Source organism: Xenopus laevis, chromosome 4L (genome assembly GCF_017654675.1).
Source record: "Xenopus laevis strain J_2021 chromosome 4L, Xenopus_laevis_v10.1, whole genome shotgun sequence".
NCBI classification, from domain to species: domain Eukaryota; kingdom Metazoa; phylum Chordata; class Amphibia; order Anura; family Pipidae; genus Xenopus; species Xenopus laevis.
Window position 1 is genome coordinate 43,813,478 of NC_054377.1, and position 16,534 is coordinate 43,830,011.

At 40.6% G+C, this 16,534-nt stretch overlaps 1 protein-coding gene across 4 annotated transcripts in view; it reads right to left on the reverse strand.

The window, feature by feature from the left end:
* LOC108713498 (protein NLRC5-like) overlaps nt 1–16,534 on the reverse strand; it is a 96,042-nt gene that overhangs the window by 29,366 nt on the left and 50,142 nt on the right. For all 4 annotated transcript variants that reach the window (XM_041590146.1, XM_041590144.1, XM_041590147.1 and 1 more), the window contains exons 25-28: nt 9,389–9,451; nt 6,956–7,039; nt 6,119–6,208; nt 25–90 (exon numbers count right to left, since the gene is read on the reverse strand). In XM_041590146.1, the coding sequence (XP_041446080.1) occupies nt 25–90; nt 6,119–6,208; nt 6,956–7,039; nt 9,389–9,451 (303 nt within the window). The remainder of the gene's footprint in view (nt 1–24; nt 91–6,118; nt 6,209–6,955; nt 7,040–9,388; nt 9,452–16,534) is intronic.

Sequence of the window (16,534 nt, forward strand, 5' to 3'; positions counted from 1 at the left end):
GCAATCAGTTCTCTCATATTGTACCGTATTTTCTTTGGCAAATCTTTATCAGGGGCAAACGTGAGGTGAACTGCATCTTTTGGCTGTGAACTGTAAAATAAAAATAAATCTAAGCAAATATAAATTAATTTTGTAATCGATTTTTTTTTTTCCAACTGTGTTTTTTATTTGCATAAAAAGATAAATAAAACATATTCATGAAAGCAGCATACAAGTCTCTTTGTATAATGTATACATGGGAATCTAAAACATAACAATTGTACATAGGTGGTTACATTGTGTGGTACCATACGGAACCTGCAATTAAGGAATTCGGAGGAGCTGTGCACCTTTTGGACAGTCTCCGGCCCTTCTTACTGTACTTTGTATACTTAACATACACATGAATTTACTGCAGCAGAAGCCTAATTAAATACATGATTTATGCTTTCAAAGTTGGCTGCAGGGGGTCATCATCTTGTAACGTTCATACACATCTTTGCAAGACCAAGACTATACACATGCTCAGTGTGGTCTGGGCTTCAGTTGGGAGGTTAAGCTTAGGGATGGTCAAAAATGATCAAAACAGCACAAGTCAAATAATATCTGCCAGAGAAGCTGATACAGCAATACCGGTGAATAATCAGAATATGCAGACTGCACTGAGTCTGCGGATACGAATTTCTACACAGTTGTCGGCTGTTTACAGGGAAACAAACAAAGCTGCTTGCTGGGAAGTAAGGTAGGGTGGCTCACCCTGCTGTTTGAAAGTATGATCCTTTCCCTGCAGAGCAGTTAGGGACCATCTGAAGTTATCTGCAGCAGTCAGAGCAAGTAAAACGAAGGGGGAATTTCACTGCATACAGACATTTTTATTATAAAAACGGTAAAAAAAAATTTTTCAAAGTATATTGGAGATAGATTTCTTTTTCATTAAAAAAATAAAAATGGGATTTTATTTTTTTTTGCCTTTACATCCCCTTTAATGGACAACCCATTATCTCTCCTTTGAGTCTTTGAGACCAGTATGAAAACACTTGTATCCAAAGCCTGTAGTTATTTGTGGTCCTGTAACTCATTGTAATAAACCAATAATAAACCAATCCTCTTCAGATGCTAACGATGTGCCATGCGCTAAGGCCGTTAGGTTTTCCATCCTTCTAACCCAGTGTTCCCCAACCAGTAGCTAACGAGCAACATGTTGCTCACCAACACCTTGGATGTTGCTCCAAGGTTGCTGCAGTGGTTTAAAATCAGGTGCTTATTTTCGAATTCCTTGCTTAGAGGCAAGTTTTGGTTGCATAAAAACCAGATGTACTGCTAGAGAGTCCTGTAGGCTACCAGTCCATATAGGGGCTACCAAACAGCCAATCACATCTCTTATTTGACATCCCCATGGTCTTTTTCTTGTTTGTGTTGGGGACCCCTGTTCTAACCTGTTTTATTCTATTTATTATGCCCTAAAGAGATGGAGGTAATGAGTCTTTCCATTATACAGCTTATTATAGGTTACAGCAAAGGTGATCAATTTATATATGTATGCAAAATTGGTGGGTAGCTATAACATGGATATAATAATTGCTGTAAATTATGTGTGTTAGCCACCATCATTTCCAGGGTTCCACTTTTCTCCATAGCCAGCAGAGGAGCTAGGGGGTTTCTTGGTAAGGGGTCTTTCTGTAATTTGGATCACCATACTTTAAATCTACCAAAAATGTTTAATCATTAAATAAACCCAATAGGATTTTTTGCTACCAATATGGATTTAAGCTAACTTGGTAACAATCAAGTAGAAGGTACTGTTGTTTTTATTACAGAGGAAAAAGTAATAATATAATTATTTGCTTAAAATGGAGAGATGGCCTTTCCATAATTAAAAGCTTTCTGGATATCGGGTTTTCATATCACATAGTGTCTAGACAGTATCATAGTACTCCCCTGAACCTCAGTAGATATAGGGTAGGACTACATGGGCGTTTTCGCAGGCGTCAAGTCGGATGCGACGGAAATAAGGTAAGCAATAGCATTGCCGGATTGTGTCGCAGCATTGATCCGACTCGACATGACTGTCGGATGCAGACGCTGAATCTTATCTTATTACTGTCGCATCCGACTTGACACCTGCGTTTTTGCGCAGCCTGTCGGATCGCAATGAAAACACCCCTGTAGTCTACCCTTAGAGTGGTTAATATGATCAATATAAAGGATGCTGTTAAAACGTGGCAAGGCAAACAGCTTTGTGTAGTAACAATGCATACCAGAACAATATGTGCTCATTACATCCAGCAAGCCATGAGTTAAAGGGATACTGTCATGGGAAAAAACATTTTTTTTCAAAATGAATCGGTTAATAGTGCTGCTCCAGCAGAATTCTGCACTGAAATCCATTTCTCAAAAGAGCAAACAGATTTTTTTATATTGAATTTTGAAATCTGACATGGGGCTAGACATATTGTCTATTTCCCAGCTGCCCCAAGTCATGTGACTTGTGCTCTGATAAACTTCAATCACTCTTTACTGCTGTACTGCAAGTTGGAGTGATATCACCCCCTCCCTTTTCCCCCTCAGCAGCCAAACAAAAGAACAATGGGAAGGTAACCAGATAGCAGCTCCCTAACATAAGATAACAGCTGCCTGGTAGATCTAAGAACAACACTCAATAGTAAAATCCCATGTCCCACTGAGACACATTCAGTTACATTGAGAAGGAAAAACAGCAGCCTGACAGAAAGCATTTCTCTCCTAAAGTGCAGGCACAAGTCCAGGGGCAGCTGGGAAATTGACAAAATGTCTAGCCCCATGTCAGAATTCAAAATTGAATATAAAAAAATCTGTTTGCTCTTTTGAGAAATGGATTTCAGTGCAGAATTCTGCTGGAGCAGCACTATTAACTGATTCATTTTGAAAAAAAATTTTTTCCCATGACAGTATCCATTTAAGAATGTACAGTTTATACTTCTCGTGCCATTTCATTTCCATTTAAATACACATTCCTGTTTAGTGCAAAGGGGCCCTATATTCACTGTCACTTTGAGTATCCTCAAGCCCCATGTAGATCAAATATGGACACCGCTAGTGGCATAGAAAATCTAAAATTTTAACTGTGTGTCTCTTCAGAATTCTCAGTGCTGCTGAATATTATTAGCACTGTGTAAGGAATGGAGTTCTCATGCAAATGGTAATGTATCTAACACTGGAATTTTAAATGCAGCAGCATGAGCCAAAATGTAAAACAATGTTTGCCTGTTGAGTACCCTGTAGTGAAGAGGCAATTCAAAAATAATTATAGCATTCTCCAGCCATAGACTAACTGCTTGTATACAGAGACAAGCATGCTGGCTAGAAGAGCTCTCTCTCTGGAAAATGTTGTTTTAAAAATCCTATTTTTTACTAACATATTATTACATTGTGTGTCATTGTTGTTTACTTTTAACTGTGAGCAACATCTTTAAAACAAATTATTTTTTATGTTGTTTTTTGCTTCACTTACTACCAGAATGGGAATTTCTAACAGACATCTGTTGATTGTGTTGTGTAAGCTCTTTCCTATCCAACATTTACAGGTAGACATATACACCATACATTATTATGAAAATCCTTTATTTAAATATGATATGTTCTGCAGCACTTAATGATTATACACCATTCACACTGACCCGGTGGAGCTTACAAGCTTAGATCCCTAGCACATTCACACATACTAGGGATAATTTTTATCAAGAGCCAGTTAGCTTGCCTGTATGTTTCTAGAAGATTAGGGGAGAAAATGTATGCAAGCACAGAGTGAACATACTAGGGATGCACGGAATACAGGATTTGGTTTGGGATTCGGCCTTTTTCAGCAGGATTCGGCCAAATCCTTCTGGCCGGCCGAACCAAATCCAAATTTGCATATGCAAATTAGGGGCGGGGAGGAAAGTGGCATGACTTTTTGTCACAAAACAAGGAAGTAAAATGTTTTTCCCCTTCCCACCCCTAATTTGCATATGCGGATTCAGATCGGTATTTGGCAGAATCTTTCGTGAAGGATTTGGAGGTTCGGCTGAATCCAAAATAGTGGATTCGGTGCATCCCTAGAACATACAAACTCTTTGCAGACAGTGCCCTGAATTAAACCCAGGACTCCAGAGCTGCAAGGTTAACCATTGCATAACCATGTTGCCTGAAAAAAGGTTAGGTATTTGTACATGACTAAGCACAGTTTATAGTTGTATTGTACAGGTTATTTTGTCCAATATAAAGATAATATAATCCAGAGAAACTTCAGCATCCCATGGGGGGGGGCAAACCTGGAGCCAGCTAAAAGCCAGGGCAAGGGACATGGTGGTAACTTTCTTAATAATACTTAATGCATATTCTGTTTCAAGCAAGGAATTAGTACTTACGGTAACTAATGCTTTTCATTCTCATCTGTCAGGGAAAGTATGCAGTGTAATCAAAAACAATATCCCTCAATCTACTTAAAGAAATAGGAATGAGATAATTTACTGAAATTACGATGATTTAATCATTTTAGACTAGGGAATAGTCAAAAGTCGATTCGAATTTGAAAAAAGATCGAAAATTCGAATATCGAAATTTATCATGTACTGTCTCTTTAAAAATTTGACTTCGACCATTCGCCATCTAAAACCTGCCAAATTGCTGTTTTAGCTTATGGGGGACCTCCTAGAACCTTTTTGGAGTCAATTGGTGGAAGATTTTTTTTTTTGGGAAAAACTTTGAATCGTACGATTCGAATGCGCTATTACTACGGACCTATTCGATCGAAAACTGACCTATTCGGCCAAAAAAAACCCTTTGATTTAATGCCGGTTGGTCTCTTTGAATTTCGAAGTTTTTCAATATTCGAAATTTGACCCTAGATAAATCTGGTATATTACCAAGGCACAAACTGCTGTCCTAAGAAACCTTGTCAAATACAAACAGCACTGTTAAGGCTTCACACATCAGCTCGTAGGAAACAATACACTTAGGGGCAGATTTATCAAGGGCCGAAGTGAATTAGAGGGAATTTTCTAAGTAATAAAATTCGAAATTCTAAGTAATTTTTTGGATACTTCAACCATCAAATAGGATATTACGACTTTGAATTAACTTCGAATTCGATTCGAAGTAAAAATAGTTTGAATATTCGACCATTCGATAATCGAAGTACTGTCTCTTTAAAAAAACTTCGACTTCAATACTTCGCAAGTCTTTACACATCGAAGTAAAATCGTTCGAACGTACGCTAAAATAGTTTGAACGAATCATTTGACTTCGACCGTTCGATGGCCAAATTCGGTGAAAAATACTTTGACTTCGATATTCGAATTAGAAGGATTTTAATTCGATGGTCGAATTTCGAAGTATTTTACACTTTGAAATTCGACCCTTGATAAATCTGCCCCTTACTAGTTATGGGAATGGAAAACAATACATGTATTTGTCTTGTATTTGTCTTGATAAGACAAATACAAAAGTTCAGACACTCAAAGCAAGATGTATAACAATAACTGTATGAAATGATGTGGAATGTTACATAGTAGCATAGAGTGCAAAAACGCAGGGCCATCAACCTTTTTGCCTAAATGAAACATGTATGACTGCAATAAAATCCCACAAAAAAGAATATGAAGCCTCTCCAATTTGCCTCATTGAAGAGAAGAAAATTCCTTCTTGACTCCTAGTTGCCAATCAGATCAGTACCTGGATCAACTTGTTCAGTAACCCTGTATTTTCTCACTTGCTAAAAAGCCAACCCTTTCTTGAAAATGTCTGTTGTGTCTGCCATTACAACCACTTCATGGAGACAATTCCCTATCTTCACAGCTCTCATTGTAAATAAACCCTTTCTGAACATTAAGATGGAACCTCCTTGCTTCTAATCTGAATGGATATCCTTTTGTCTTCTGGAAGGACCTGCTGACAAATAAAGCTTTAAAGAGTATATGCGATGGATCCCTTATAAGAGCAGCTCCCACATTTAATACAGACATGAATATGAATACACCTTACCAGAAATTAATCTTCACTTACTTCTGCTGAATAGCTCATATTGCCCAATGCATATTGTCATCGTTAACTGAATTTCAACCAAAGATTACTTCTTACTAAAGCAAACTGTTAACAAAAAAAAGAGGTCAGTTTAACTCACCAGGCATCAATGTTAGTAAAAGTCCTGAAATTGCTCAGAGAGGTAAGCAGGACAAGGATTCCTTCCTCCATGATATTATTCATTCGCATGCTGCAAAGAAATAGTTAAATTCAGAGTCAGGCCACAAAACTTTGGAATCATTCCCTCCATTCTGAAGTTCCCTTGGCCTTAGGAAGGATTCTGCCTACTCGTAGTTCTAGCCCTGTTGAAATTTCTTTTTTTTATAAAGCAGGTTGCTACAAGATACCATTTATCCCTAATTCACTTCCTCATAATGAACAATAACGTGGGCGAGATAATGCTTTGAATCTATCCATTTCTGGAGTGATCATACTGGCATGTCTGGAGTAAATGGAGTACTCATTGGACATTCTTGATCTTAGGGTGTCTTTTTGTAAAATGGACTTGGTGTATGGGGCGTGGCCATTGCCAAAAAATGTTTGTTGGGAGGTATAATGCTGCCAGACAGAGTGCACTTTATTAGTCCTCTGATGGGGAGGGATACCCCATGTTTTGTCTTCAGGGGGCCCTGACATCTAGTTACACTGCAGGTCAGAATTATAGCTTAGAAAGGACCAAAGTTGCTCTGTTTCCTTTTATAAACTGAACAGGATAATTCAAGACCCTTTGGTGACAAAACTAATATTTCAATTATTTTTAGCAGATTTAAGGTGTGTACATCCAAATTACAGAAAGATTCCTTTTGTGGAAAACCCCAGCCCCCCCCCAAGCATTCCAGATAACAGATTGTATTAATAAGGATAAACATATTAACTCCTTCTTAGCCCAGAGTGCAAAATCCCCATCACTCTCCCTAGGGCTCCAGCAGTCACTTACTTCACTTCAGTCAAGTTTGTAATCCTTCTGAATACTTTCATAAGCTCTTCAATGTCATTCTTGCCAATTTTATAGTTAGTCAACCTGCACAGCGAATAAAGACCAGTTAGTTAATGATAACTAATGATACGACTTACAGTTGTAAGACATGGCTCTTACAGTAGGTGATAACTCTAACAGGAATTTAGCTACTGATTTTGAGAGAGTACATCCTTCAAGGACTAAAGTTGAGATAATGCTCCATAGCATATCAAAGCCTGACTATTGCCTATATGGTCTAGGAGATAATAGGGTTCCCAGGACACAACTTTGTCATGGGAGACAACTTTGGGTGACCTCGCGATATGCCGGCAATTTGAGTTATTTCCAAATGAGACACATTTTCAGAAGATTTGTTGTTCGCAGTCATGCATAAATAATAGTGGGCAACAAATTGTAAACCACTGGCGGGATGGCAGTCGGAGCAATTCGTTTTCCGAAGCTGCCCCAAATTTTCCTCGTGAGGCAACTTCCAGCGACTACATTACCCGAATTGCAGTGTATGTCTCTGCCCTTATAGTAGTCCTTGTTCCTATAAGCTTGACGACACACAAAGCTACTAGTAGCAACTACTTGTCACGGCTACAAAACAGAAAATAGTTATAAATGGCTTTACTAAGACACTACACGTGTTTTAGCAGAGGCAATTTCACCATTGTCTATGGCAGGGAATTTTTCATCCAGAAAAAGTAGCTGCTACTAGTAGATGGAGCTACTAGTAGTATATACTTTTTGTGGTTACAAAATGCCAAAAAAATACCCTGCCATAGACAATACTGAGAACTCTCTCTGCTAAAACACACGTATATTCTTAGCAAAGCTAATTATCACTATTGTCTATTTTGTAGCCGTGACAAGTAGCTGCTACTAGTAGCTCTGTGTCTCTTCACCCTAATAGCCACTAGTCATGCATGATAAGCACTCCCCCATTCAACTTTCTATTTACTGCATTTGGTGGAGGCAGCAAATTATTGGAGAGCATAACTGCAGCACTTGGCAACCCAACAATATAATGTACAGAAACTATGACTGTTTATTGTTAACAGGATATAAACAAAATAATATAAAAATATATTAATCTGGTGAATGGTGTAAGGCAACCTTTCCATATTCAAATATCCTGAATGTCAAATAATCTCTATCATATTGCACTTTATAGGAACAAACATCTAAATCCCCCAGTAGGACGATGTAGTGTACAAACAGCTGAGGTTTTCCTTTGTGCTAGCAAGGTAACTGGTCCCCTCTAGTGGATAACATATATAATTACAACCTGTACTTAATACTGTACAAATATTCTCACATTAAATATTCAAATGACTGTTTGAATATATTATAGGAACTGCCAGAGAAGTTGCTTTCACCTTTGCTCATGCCTATCTAACCTTACATCCTGAAGAAGTAACCATCAATATTTCAGTGTAAAAACACCATTTTATTGTAGCGAATATGAAGCAGTCTAATGATATAATTAATAAATATTCTTTGAACTGCAGGATTCTCTAAATGCTCTTTCCTGCAAGCATTTCCAGCTATTTTCAGGTTTGGTTGCAACCCTTGCAGTTCCACTCCCCACTTCAAGGGCGTTATTTACTAAACCATGATTTTTTATGGGAAAAAACTCTAATTTTAATTTATTATACCCCGAAGCTGCTAAAAGTCCAAATCTGAAAATCCACCATGTCAACCTTGCAGAGGTCATGTAGATGTCAATGTCAGATATCCCTTATACATTTGAAGATATTGGGATTCAGGGTTTTCAGATGATAACCAGAGAAAGAAATGAAACTATTCAGTCATCAAAAATTCATACGATTTCAGTTTTCTCGCGATTTTCCCGACCTGACTTTTTCAAGTTATTTTATTGATAGATAAGGTAAAATCTTGGATAGGAGTTTCATCGAGCTTGGTTTAATAAGATGAGATAAATTTGAGTTTGAGTAGTAAATAATTCCCTAAATGTAAGTAAGGTCCTTTACTGTGAATAGGGGGATAACTTTGGGCAAGTACCACACACTGTATATAGCCTTGATGCACTAAGATTTGCAGAATTTTTAGATTGTAGATTGCCAGTAGCATTGTATCCCCTGTTTTTTATTGGATTTCTGTTGACTTCTCCCCCTGAGAACAGAACAGCACTTTGGATGGTGCACCAAACAACTAAAAGTAATAATTAACCCTGTCCTGTGCCCTTTATATTGTCCTGTATCCTGGACTCACCTAGCCATTTGTAAATCAATGGAAAATAAAGTAGGTTGCACAAAACTAAGATTGTAGGTACAATGAGACCCTGAAACTCAACAACCCTATAAAAAGCTTGATGCTTGAAATCTGGTAGGCAATTACATGCATGATACACAAACACTTTAAACATAACTGAATACAAATCTGCACCTGTAGATGACTTCACTGGCTTTATGTTGCTTCTCTAAATGCAAGCAGATGTTTTCTGAGGACCTGAAAGATAAGACATCATGGTAAAACTTCCATTAAAGAGCTAATCAAACTGATAATGCACCAATCTTAAAATTCTCAGCAGTTCAAATGTTATCACAGCCAGGATAAGACATGTATCAAAGCAGATCAATGCGGTTTTTTTTTAAGTTTTTATTTGTTAATATTTCATCATTTTAATACTTGGAGAGAGAGAATGAGGAAGGAGAAAAAGAAGAAGGGGGTGTTATAGAAGGAAGGGGGGGGAATGGTGATGGGCATTCCCGTCGCTGAGTTGCAAGACAATAAAGGGGTTGTTCACCTTTAAATTAACTTTAGTATGATGTAGTGAGTGATATTCTAAGACAATTTGCAATTGGTTTTCATTTTTTATTATTTGTGGTTTTTGAGTTATTTTATTCAGCAGCTCTCCAGTTTGCAATTTCAGCCGTCTGGTTTCTAGGGTCCAAATTACCCTAGCAACCATGCACTGATTTGAATAAGAGACAGGAATATGAATAGCAGAGGCCTGAATAGTAAGAAGAGTAATAAAATGTAGCAATAACAATAAATGTGTAGACTTTTTTTTACACAGGGTCAGTGACCCCATTTGAAAGCTGGAAAAAGAGAAGAAGAAAGCAAACAATTCAAAAACTATAAAAAAGAAAAAAATTAAGGTCTATTGAAAAGTTGCTCAGAATTGGCCATTCTATAACATACTAAATTGAATGTAAATTGTGCATTGTAGTCAGTATATATGACTATTGGCTAGCCAAATGGTAGTCCACTTTACAGTACAATACTGTCTGTCTGTGGGTCAGCTAGCCAATGGTTCCAGATCTTTTCGAACTTGGCAGGGAATCCATGCGCCATGTATGTTAATTTTTGGCGTGGATGTTTGGCATCTATTAATTTAATCCAAAAAGTCAAGGAAGGCGGTTCCGTTGCTTTCCAAGTCAGCAATATTGCTTTTTTAGCGTAGTGTAAGAGCTATATAAGACATTGGGGTATATTTATCAAAGAGTGAAGTTAGAGATCACCACAGTCCGCTAGACTGAAATACCACCTCTCTCCATTCATTTCTATGGGATTTTAAAGGTGTATTTATCAAAGTTCACCATTTGATAAATAGAGATGTCGCGAACTGTTCGCCGGCGAACTTGTTCGCGCGAACATCGGGTGTTCGCGCTCGCCGGAAGTTCGCGAACGTCGCGCGACGTTCGCCATTTTGGGTTCGCCATTGTTGGCGCTTTTTTTTGCCCTCTCACCCCAGACCAGCAGGTACATGGCAGCCAATCAGGAAGCTCTCCCCTGGACCACTCCCCTTCCCTATAAAAACCGAAGCCCTGCAGCGTTTTTTCACTCTGCCTGTGTGTGCTGAAGAGATAGTGTAGGGAGAGAGCTGCTGCCTGTTAGTGATTTCAGGGACAGTTGAAAGTTTGCTGGCTAGTAATCGTTTTGATACTGCTCTGTTATTGGAGGGACAGAAGTCTGCAGGGGTTTGAGGGACATTTTAGCTTAGGTAGCTTTGCTGGCTAGTAATCTACCTTCTACTGCAGTGCTCTGTATGTAGCTGCAGTGGGCAGCTGTCCTGCTTCTGATCTCATCTGCTGACTGCTGCAATAACAGTAGTCCTTGTAAGGACTGCTTTTATTTATTTTTTTGTTGTTTTACTACTACTACTACTACTACTATAAGAGCCCAGTGCTATTAGTCTAGCAGTGTTGGGGAGTGGGACTGGTGTGCTAATCTGCTGCTCCTAGTAGTTCAGCAGCACCAACTTTAATTTTTTTTTTTTAATATTCATTTTTTTTTTATTTTACTTTTTTTTATTTTACTACCGCTGTAGTAGTGTATAAGTTGACCTTTTAGGCATTATTTGCCCTGTAGGCATTATTTGCACACTGTTTTCTTCAACCCGCCATCTAGCTGTGTGACCTTGTTCACATTCTGTCTAAATATCCATAATATTACCGTCTCCAGAAAAAACACCGGAGTGACTTTTTTCAAGCAGCATTCATATATTTTACGTAATCCGTATCCACCGCTGTAGTAGTGTATACGTTGACCTTGTAGGCATTATTTGCACAGTGTTTTCTTCAACCCGCCATCTAGCTGTGTGACCTTGTTCACATTCTGTCTAAATATCCATAATATTACCATCTCCAGAAAAAACACCGGAGTGACTTTTTTCAAGCAGCCATAATATATTTTACGTAATCCGTATCCACCGCTGTAGTAGTGTATACGTTGACCTTGTAGGCATTATTTGCACAGTGTTTTCTTCAACCCGCCATCTAGCTGTGTGACCTTGTTCACATTCTGTCTAAATATCCATAATATTACCGTCTCCAGAAAAAACACCGGAGTGACTTTTTTCAAGCAGCCATAATATATTTTACGTAATCCGTATCCACCGCTGTAGTAGTGTATACGTTGACCTTGTAGGCATTATTTGCACAGTGTTTTCTTCAACCCGCCATCTAGCTGTGTGACCTTGTTCACATTCTGTCTAAATATCCATAATATTACCGTCTCCAGAAAAAACACCGGAGTGACTTTTTTCAAGCAGCCATAATATATTTTACGTAATCCGTATCCACCGCTGTAGTAGTGTATACGTTGACCTTGTAGGCATTATTTGCACAGTGTTTTCTTCAACCCGCCATCTAGCTGTGTGACCTTGTTCACATTCTGTCTAAATATCCATAATATTACCGTCTCCAGAAAAAACACCGGAGTGACTTTTTTCAAGCAGCCATAATATATTTTACGTAATCCGTATCCACCACTGTAGTAGTGTATACGTTGACCTTGTAGGCATTATTTGCACACTGTTTTCTTCAACCCGCCATCTAGCTGTGTGACCTTGTTCACATTCTGTCTAAATATCCATAATATTACCGTCTCCAGAAAAAACACCGGAGTGACTTTTTTCAAGCAGCCATAATATATTTTACGTAATCCGTATCCACCGCTGTAGTAGTGTATACGTTGACCTTGTAGGCATTATTTGCACAGTGTTTTCTTCAACCCGCCATCTAGCTGTGTGACCTTGTTCACATTCTGTCTAAATATCCATAATATTACCGTCTCCAGAAAAAACACCGGAGTGACTTTTTTCAAGCAGCCATAATATATTTTACGTAATCCGTATCCACCGCTGTAGTAGTGTATACGTTGACCTTGTAGGCATTATTTGCACAGTGTTTTCTTCAACCCGCCATCTAGCTGTGTGACCTTGTTCACATTCTGTCTAAATATCCATAATATTACCGTCTCCAGAAAAAACACCGGAGTGACTTTTTTCAAGCAGCCATAATATATTTTACGTAATCCGTATCCACCGCTGTAGTAGTGTATACGTTGACCTTGTAGGCATTATTTGCACAGTGTTTTCTTCAACCCGCCATCTAGCTGTGTGACCTTGTTCACATTCTGTCTAAATATCCATAATATTACCGTCTCCAGAAAAAACACCGGAGTGACTTTTTTCAAGCAGCCATAATATATTTTACGTAATCCGTATCCACCGCTGTAGTAGTGTATACGTTGACCTTGTAGGCATTATTTGCACACTGTTTTCTTCAACCCGCCATCTAGCTGTGTGACCTTGTTCACATTCTGTCTAAATATCCATAATATTACCGTCTCCAGAAAAAACACCGGAGTGACTTTTTTCAAGCAGCCATAATATATTTTACGTAATCCGTATCCACCGCTGTAGTAGTGTATACGTTGACCTTGTAGGCATTATTTGCACACTGTTTTCTTCAACCCGCCATCTAGCTGTGTGACCTTGTTCACATTCTGTCTAAATATCCATAATATTACCGTCTCCAGAAAAAACACCGGAGTGACTTTTTTCAAGCAGCCATAATATATTTTACGTAATCCGTATCCACCGCTGTAGTAGTGTATACGTTGACCTTGTAGGCATTATTTGCACACTGTTTTCTTCAACCCGCCATCTAGCTGTGTGACCTTGTTCACATTCTGTCTAAATATCCATAATATTACCGTCTCCAGAAAAAACACCGGAGTGACTTTTTTCAAGCAGCCATAATATATTTTACGTAATCCGTATCCACCGCTGTAGTAGTGTATACGTTGACCTTGTAGGCATTATTTGCACACTGTTTTCTTCAACCCGCCATCTAGCTGTGTGACCTTGTTCACATTCTGTCTAAATATCCATAATATTACCGTCTCCAGAAAAAACACCGGAGTGACTTTTTTCAAGCAGCCATAATATATTTTACGTAATCCGTATCCACCGCTGTAGTAGTGTATACGTTGACCTTGTAGGCATTATTTGCACACTGTTTTCTTCAACCCGCCATCTAGCTGTGTGACCTTGTTCACATTCTGTCTAAATATCCATAATATTACCGTCTCCAGAAAAAACACCGGAGTGACTTTTTTCAAGCAGCCATAATATATTTTACGTAATCCGTATCCACCGCTGTAGTAGTGTATACGTTGACCTTGTAGGCATTATTTGCACACTGTTTTCTTCAACCCGCCATCTAGCTGTGTGTATTATCGTTTCCAGAAAAACCAACTGAGTTTTTGTTGTTGTTGTTGTTTTTTAAAAAATAATGCCAGGCAAAGGCAGGCCGCCACGCAGAGGCCGTGCTAGGGGCCGTGCTGCTATGCAATCCTGTGGCCCTAGCAAATTGCCCAGTTTTAAAAAGCCAATGACCCTGAACTCCCAAAATGCTGAAGAGGTAGTTGACTGGCTTACACAGCACACCCCATCCTCTACCGTTTCTAACTTTACCACAACATCCTCCTCATCCTCCACTGCTATGGCCACCCCACGTAACACTTCCTCCACCACCGGTGCCCCTTCTTCACTGGGGTCAGAGGAGTTATTTTCCCATGAGTTTCTTGAACTGAGTAATGCGCAACCATTATTGCCAGAAGAAGATGAAGGAGATGAGGACCTTACACCAGATTTAATTCTGGCAGAGAACACGACAGAGATGGACATAATGAGTGATGAGGAGGAGGTCCCCGCTGCTGCTTCCTTCTGTGATGTGTCAGAAGAAATTGATGCATCTGAGGAGAATGATGATGAGGAGATTGATGTTTTGTGGGTGCCTAGTAGAAGAGAGCAAGAGGAGGGTAGTTCAGATGGAGAGACGGAGAGTCAGAGAGGCAGTAGGAGAATAAGACTTAGAAGAAGCAGGGAGGACAGCCCGCAGGGATCAGTAGGGCAACAACATGTATCGGCACCTGTGTTCAGCCGGCCAACGCACCCGCCATTGCCGCCAATGCCGCCAACTTCTACTGTTACCGCCAGATCGCACACTTCCAAAAAGTCAGCAGTGTGGGATTTTTTTAATGTGTGTGCCTCTGACAAAAGCATTGTAATTTGCAATGAGTGCAGTCAGAAACTGAGCCTTGGTAAGCCCAACAGCCACATAGGTACAACTTCTATGCGAAGGCACATGAGCGGCAAGCACAAAGCACTTTGGGAGCAACACCTCAAAGGCAACAGGCAAACTAAAAGCCACACTCCTTCTGGTCCAGCATCTTACTGCTCTACCTCTGCTCTCCTTGACCCGTCTGAACCACCCTCCACTCCGCCTTCCACCTTGACCACCTGTTCCCATTCCCAGTCATCTGCCACCAGCCAAGTTTCTGTGAAGGCCATGTTTGAGCGTAAGAAGCCAATGTCTGACTGTCACCCCCTTGCCCGGCGTCTGACAGCTGGCTTATCTGCACTCTTAGCCCGCCAGCTTTTACCATACCAGCTGGTGGACTCTGAGGCCTTCCGCAAATTTGTAGCAATTGGGACACCGCAGTGGAAGGTACCCAGCCGCAATTTTTTTTCTAAAAAGGGAATACCACACCTGTACCAACATGTGCAGAGCCAAGTTACCGCATCTCTGTCACTTAGTGTTGGGCCAAAGGTCCATATGACTACTGACGCATGGTCCTCCAAGCATGGTCAGGGCAGGTATGTCACCTACACTGCCCACTGGGTGAACTTGGTAATGGCTGGGAAGCAGGGAATGGGTAGCTCAACAACAACAGTGGAGTTGGTGTCACCGCCACGGATTGCACGCGGTTCTGCCACCACCTCTACTCCTCCATCGCTCTCTACCTCGTCTTCTTCTTCTTCTTACTCTGCTGCTGGGTCCTCCTTCTCCTCCTCCACACCTGTGCACCCCCAGCTCCCCCTAGGCTATTCGACGTGCCAGGTACGCCGTTGTCACGCTGTCTTGGGGATGACGTGCCTGGAAAGCAAAAACCATACCGGATCTGTACTCCTGTCATCTCTGCAGTCACAGGCCGATCGGTGGCTGACCCCACACCAACTGCAGATCGGAAAAGTGGTGTGTGACAATGGAAGCAATCTGTTGGCAGCGTTGAGACTAGGCAATTTAACACATGTGCCCTGCATGGCACATGTGTTAAATTTAATAGTCCAACGTTTTGTCTCCAAGTACCCAGGATTCCAGGACGTTCTCACCCAGTCCAGAAAGGTGTCGGCCCATTTCAGACGTTCCTACACAGCCATGGCACGCCTTGCTGACATTCAGCAGCGCTACAACATGCCAGTCAGGCGTTTGATTTCTGACAGCCAGACTCGCTGGAATTCAACGCTCCTTATGTTGGAACGTCTGCTGCAACAACAAAGGACCGTCAACGAGTACCTTTTTGAACTGGGTGGTAGGACTGGATCTGCACAGCTGGGGATTTTTTTCCCCCGTTACTGGGTGCTTATGCGCGATGCCTGCAGGCTCATGCGACCTTTTGAAGAGGTGACAAATATGGTCAGTCGCACCGAAGGCACCATCAGCGACCTAATACCCTTCGCTTTATTCCTGGAGCGTGCCGTGCGACGAGTGACAGATGAGGCTGTAGACCAGCGTGACGAGGAGCTGGAAGCGCACGATTTCTGGTCGGAATCACCAGAACGAACCCAGGCACCTGCTGCAACGCAGGAAGAGGTGCCAGAAGTGGAGTCAGAGGAGGAAGGTGGCTTTGTGGAGGAGGAGGACCAACAGGAGCAGGCTTCCCAGGGGGCTAGTGGTGACCTTTTGGGGACCCCTGGTCTTGTACGTGGCTGGGGGGAGGAGACCGTGGATGATG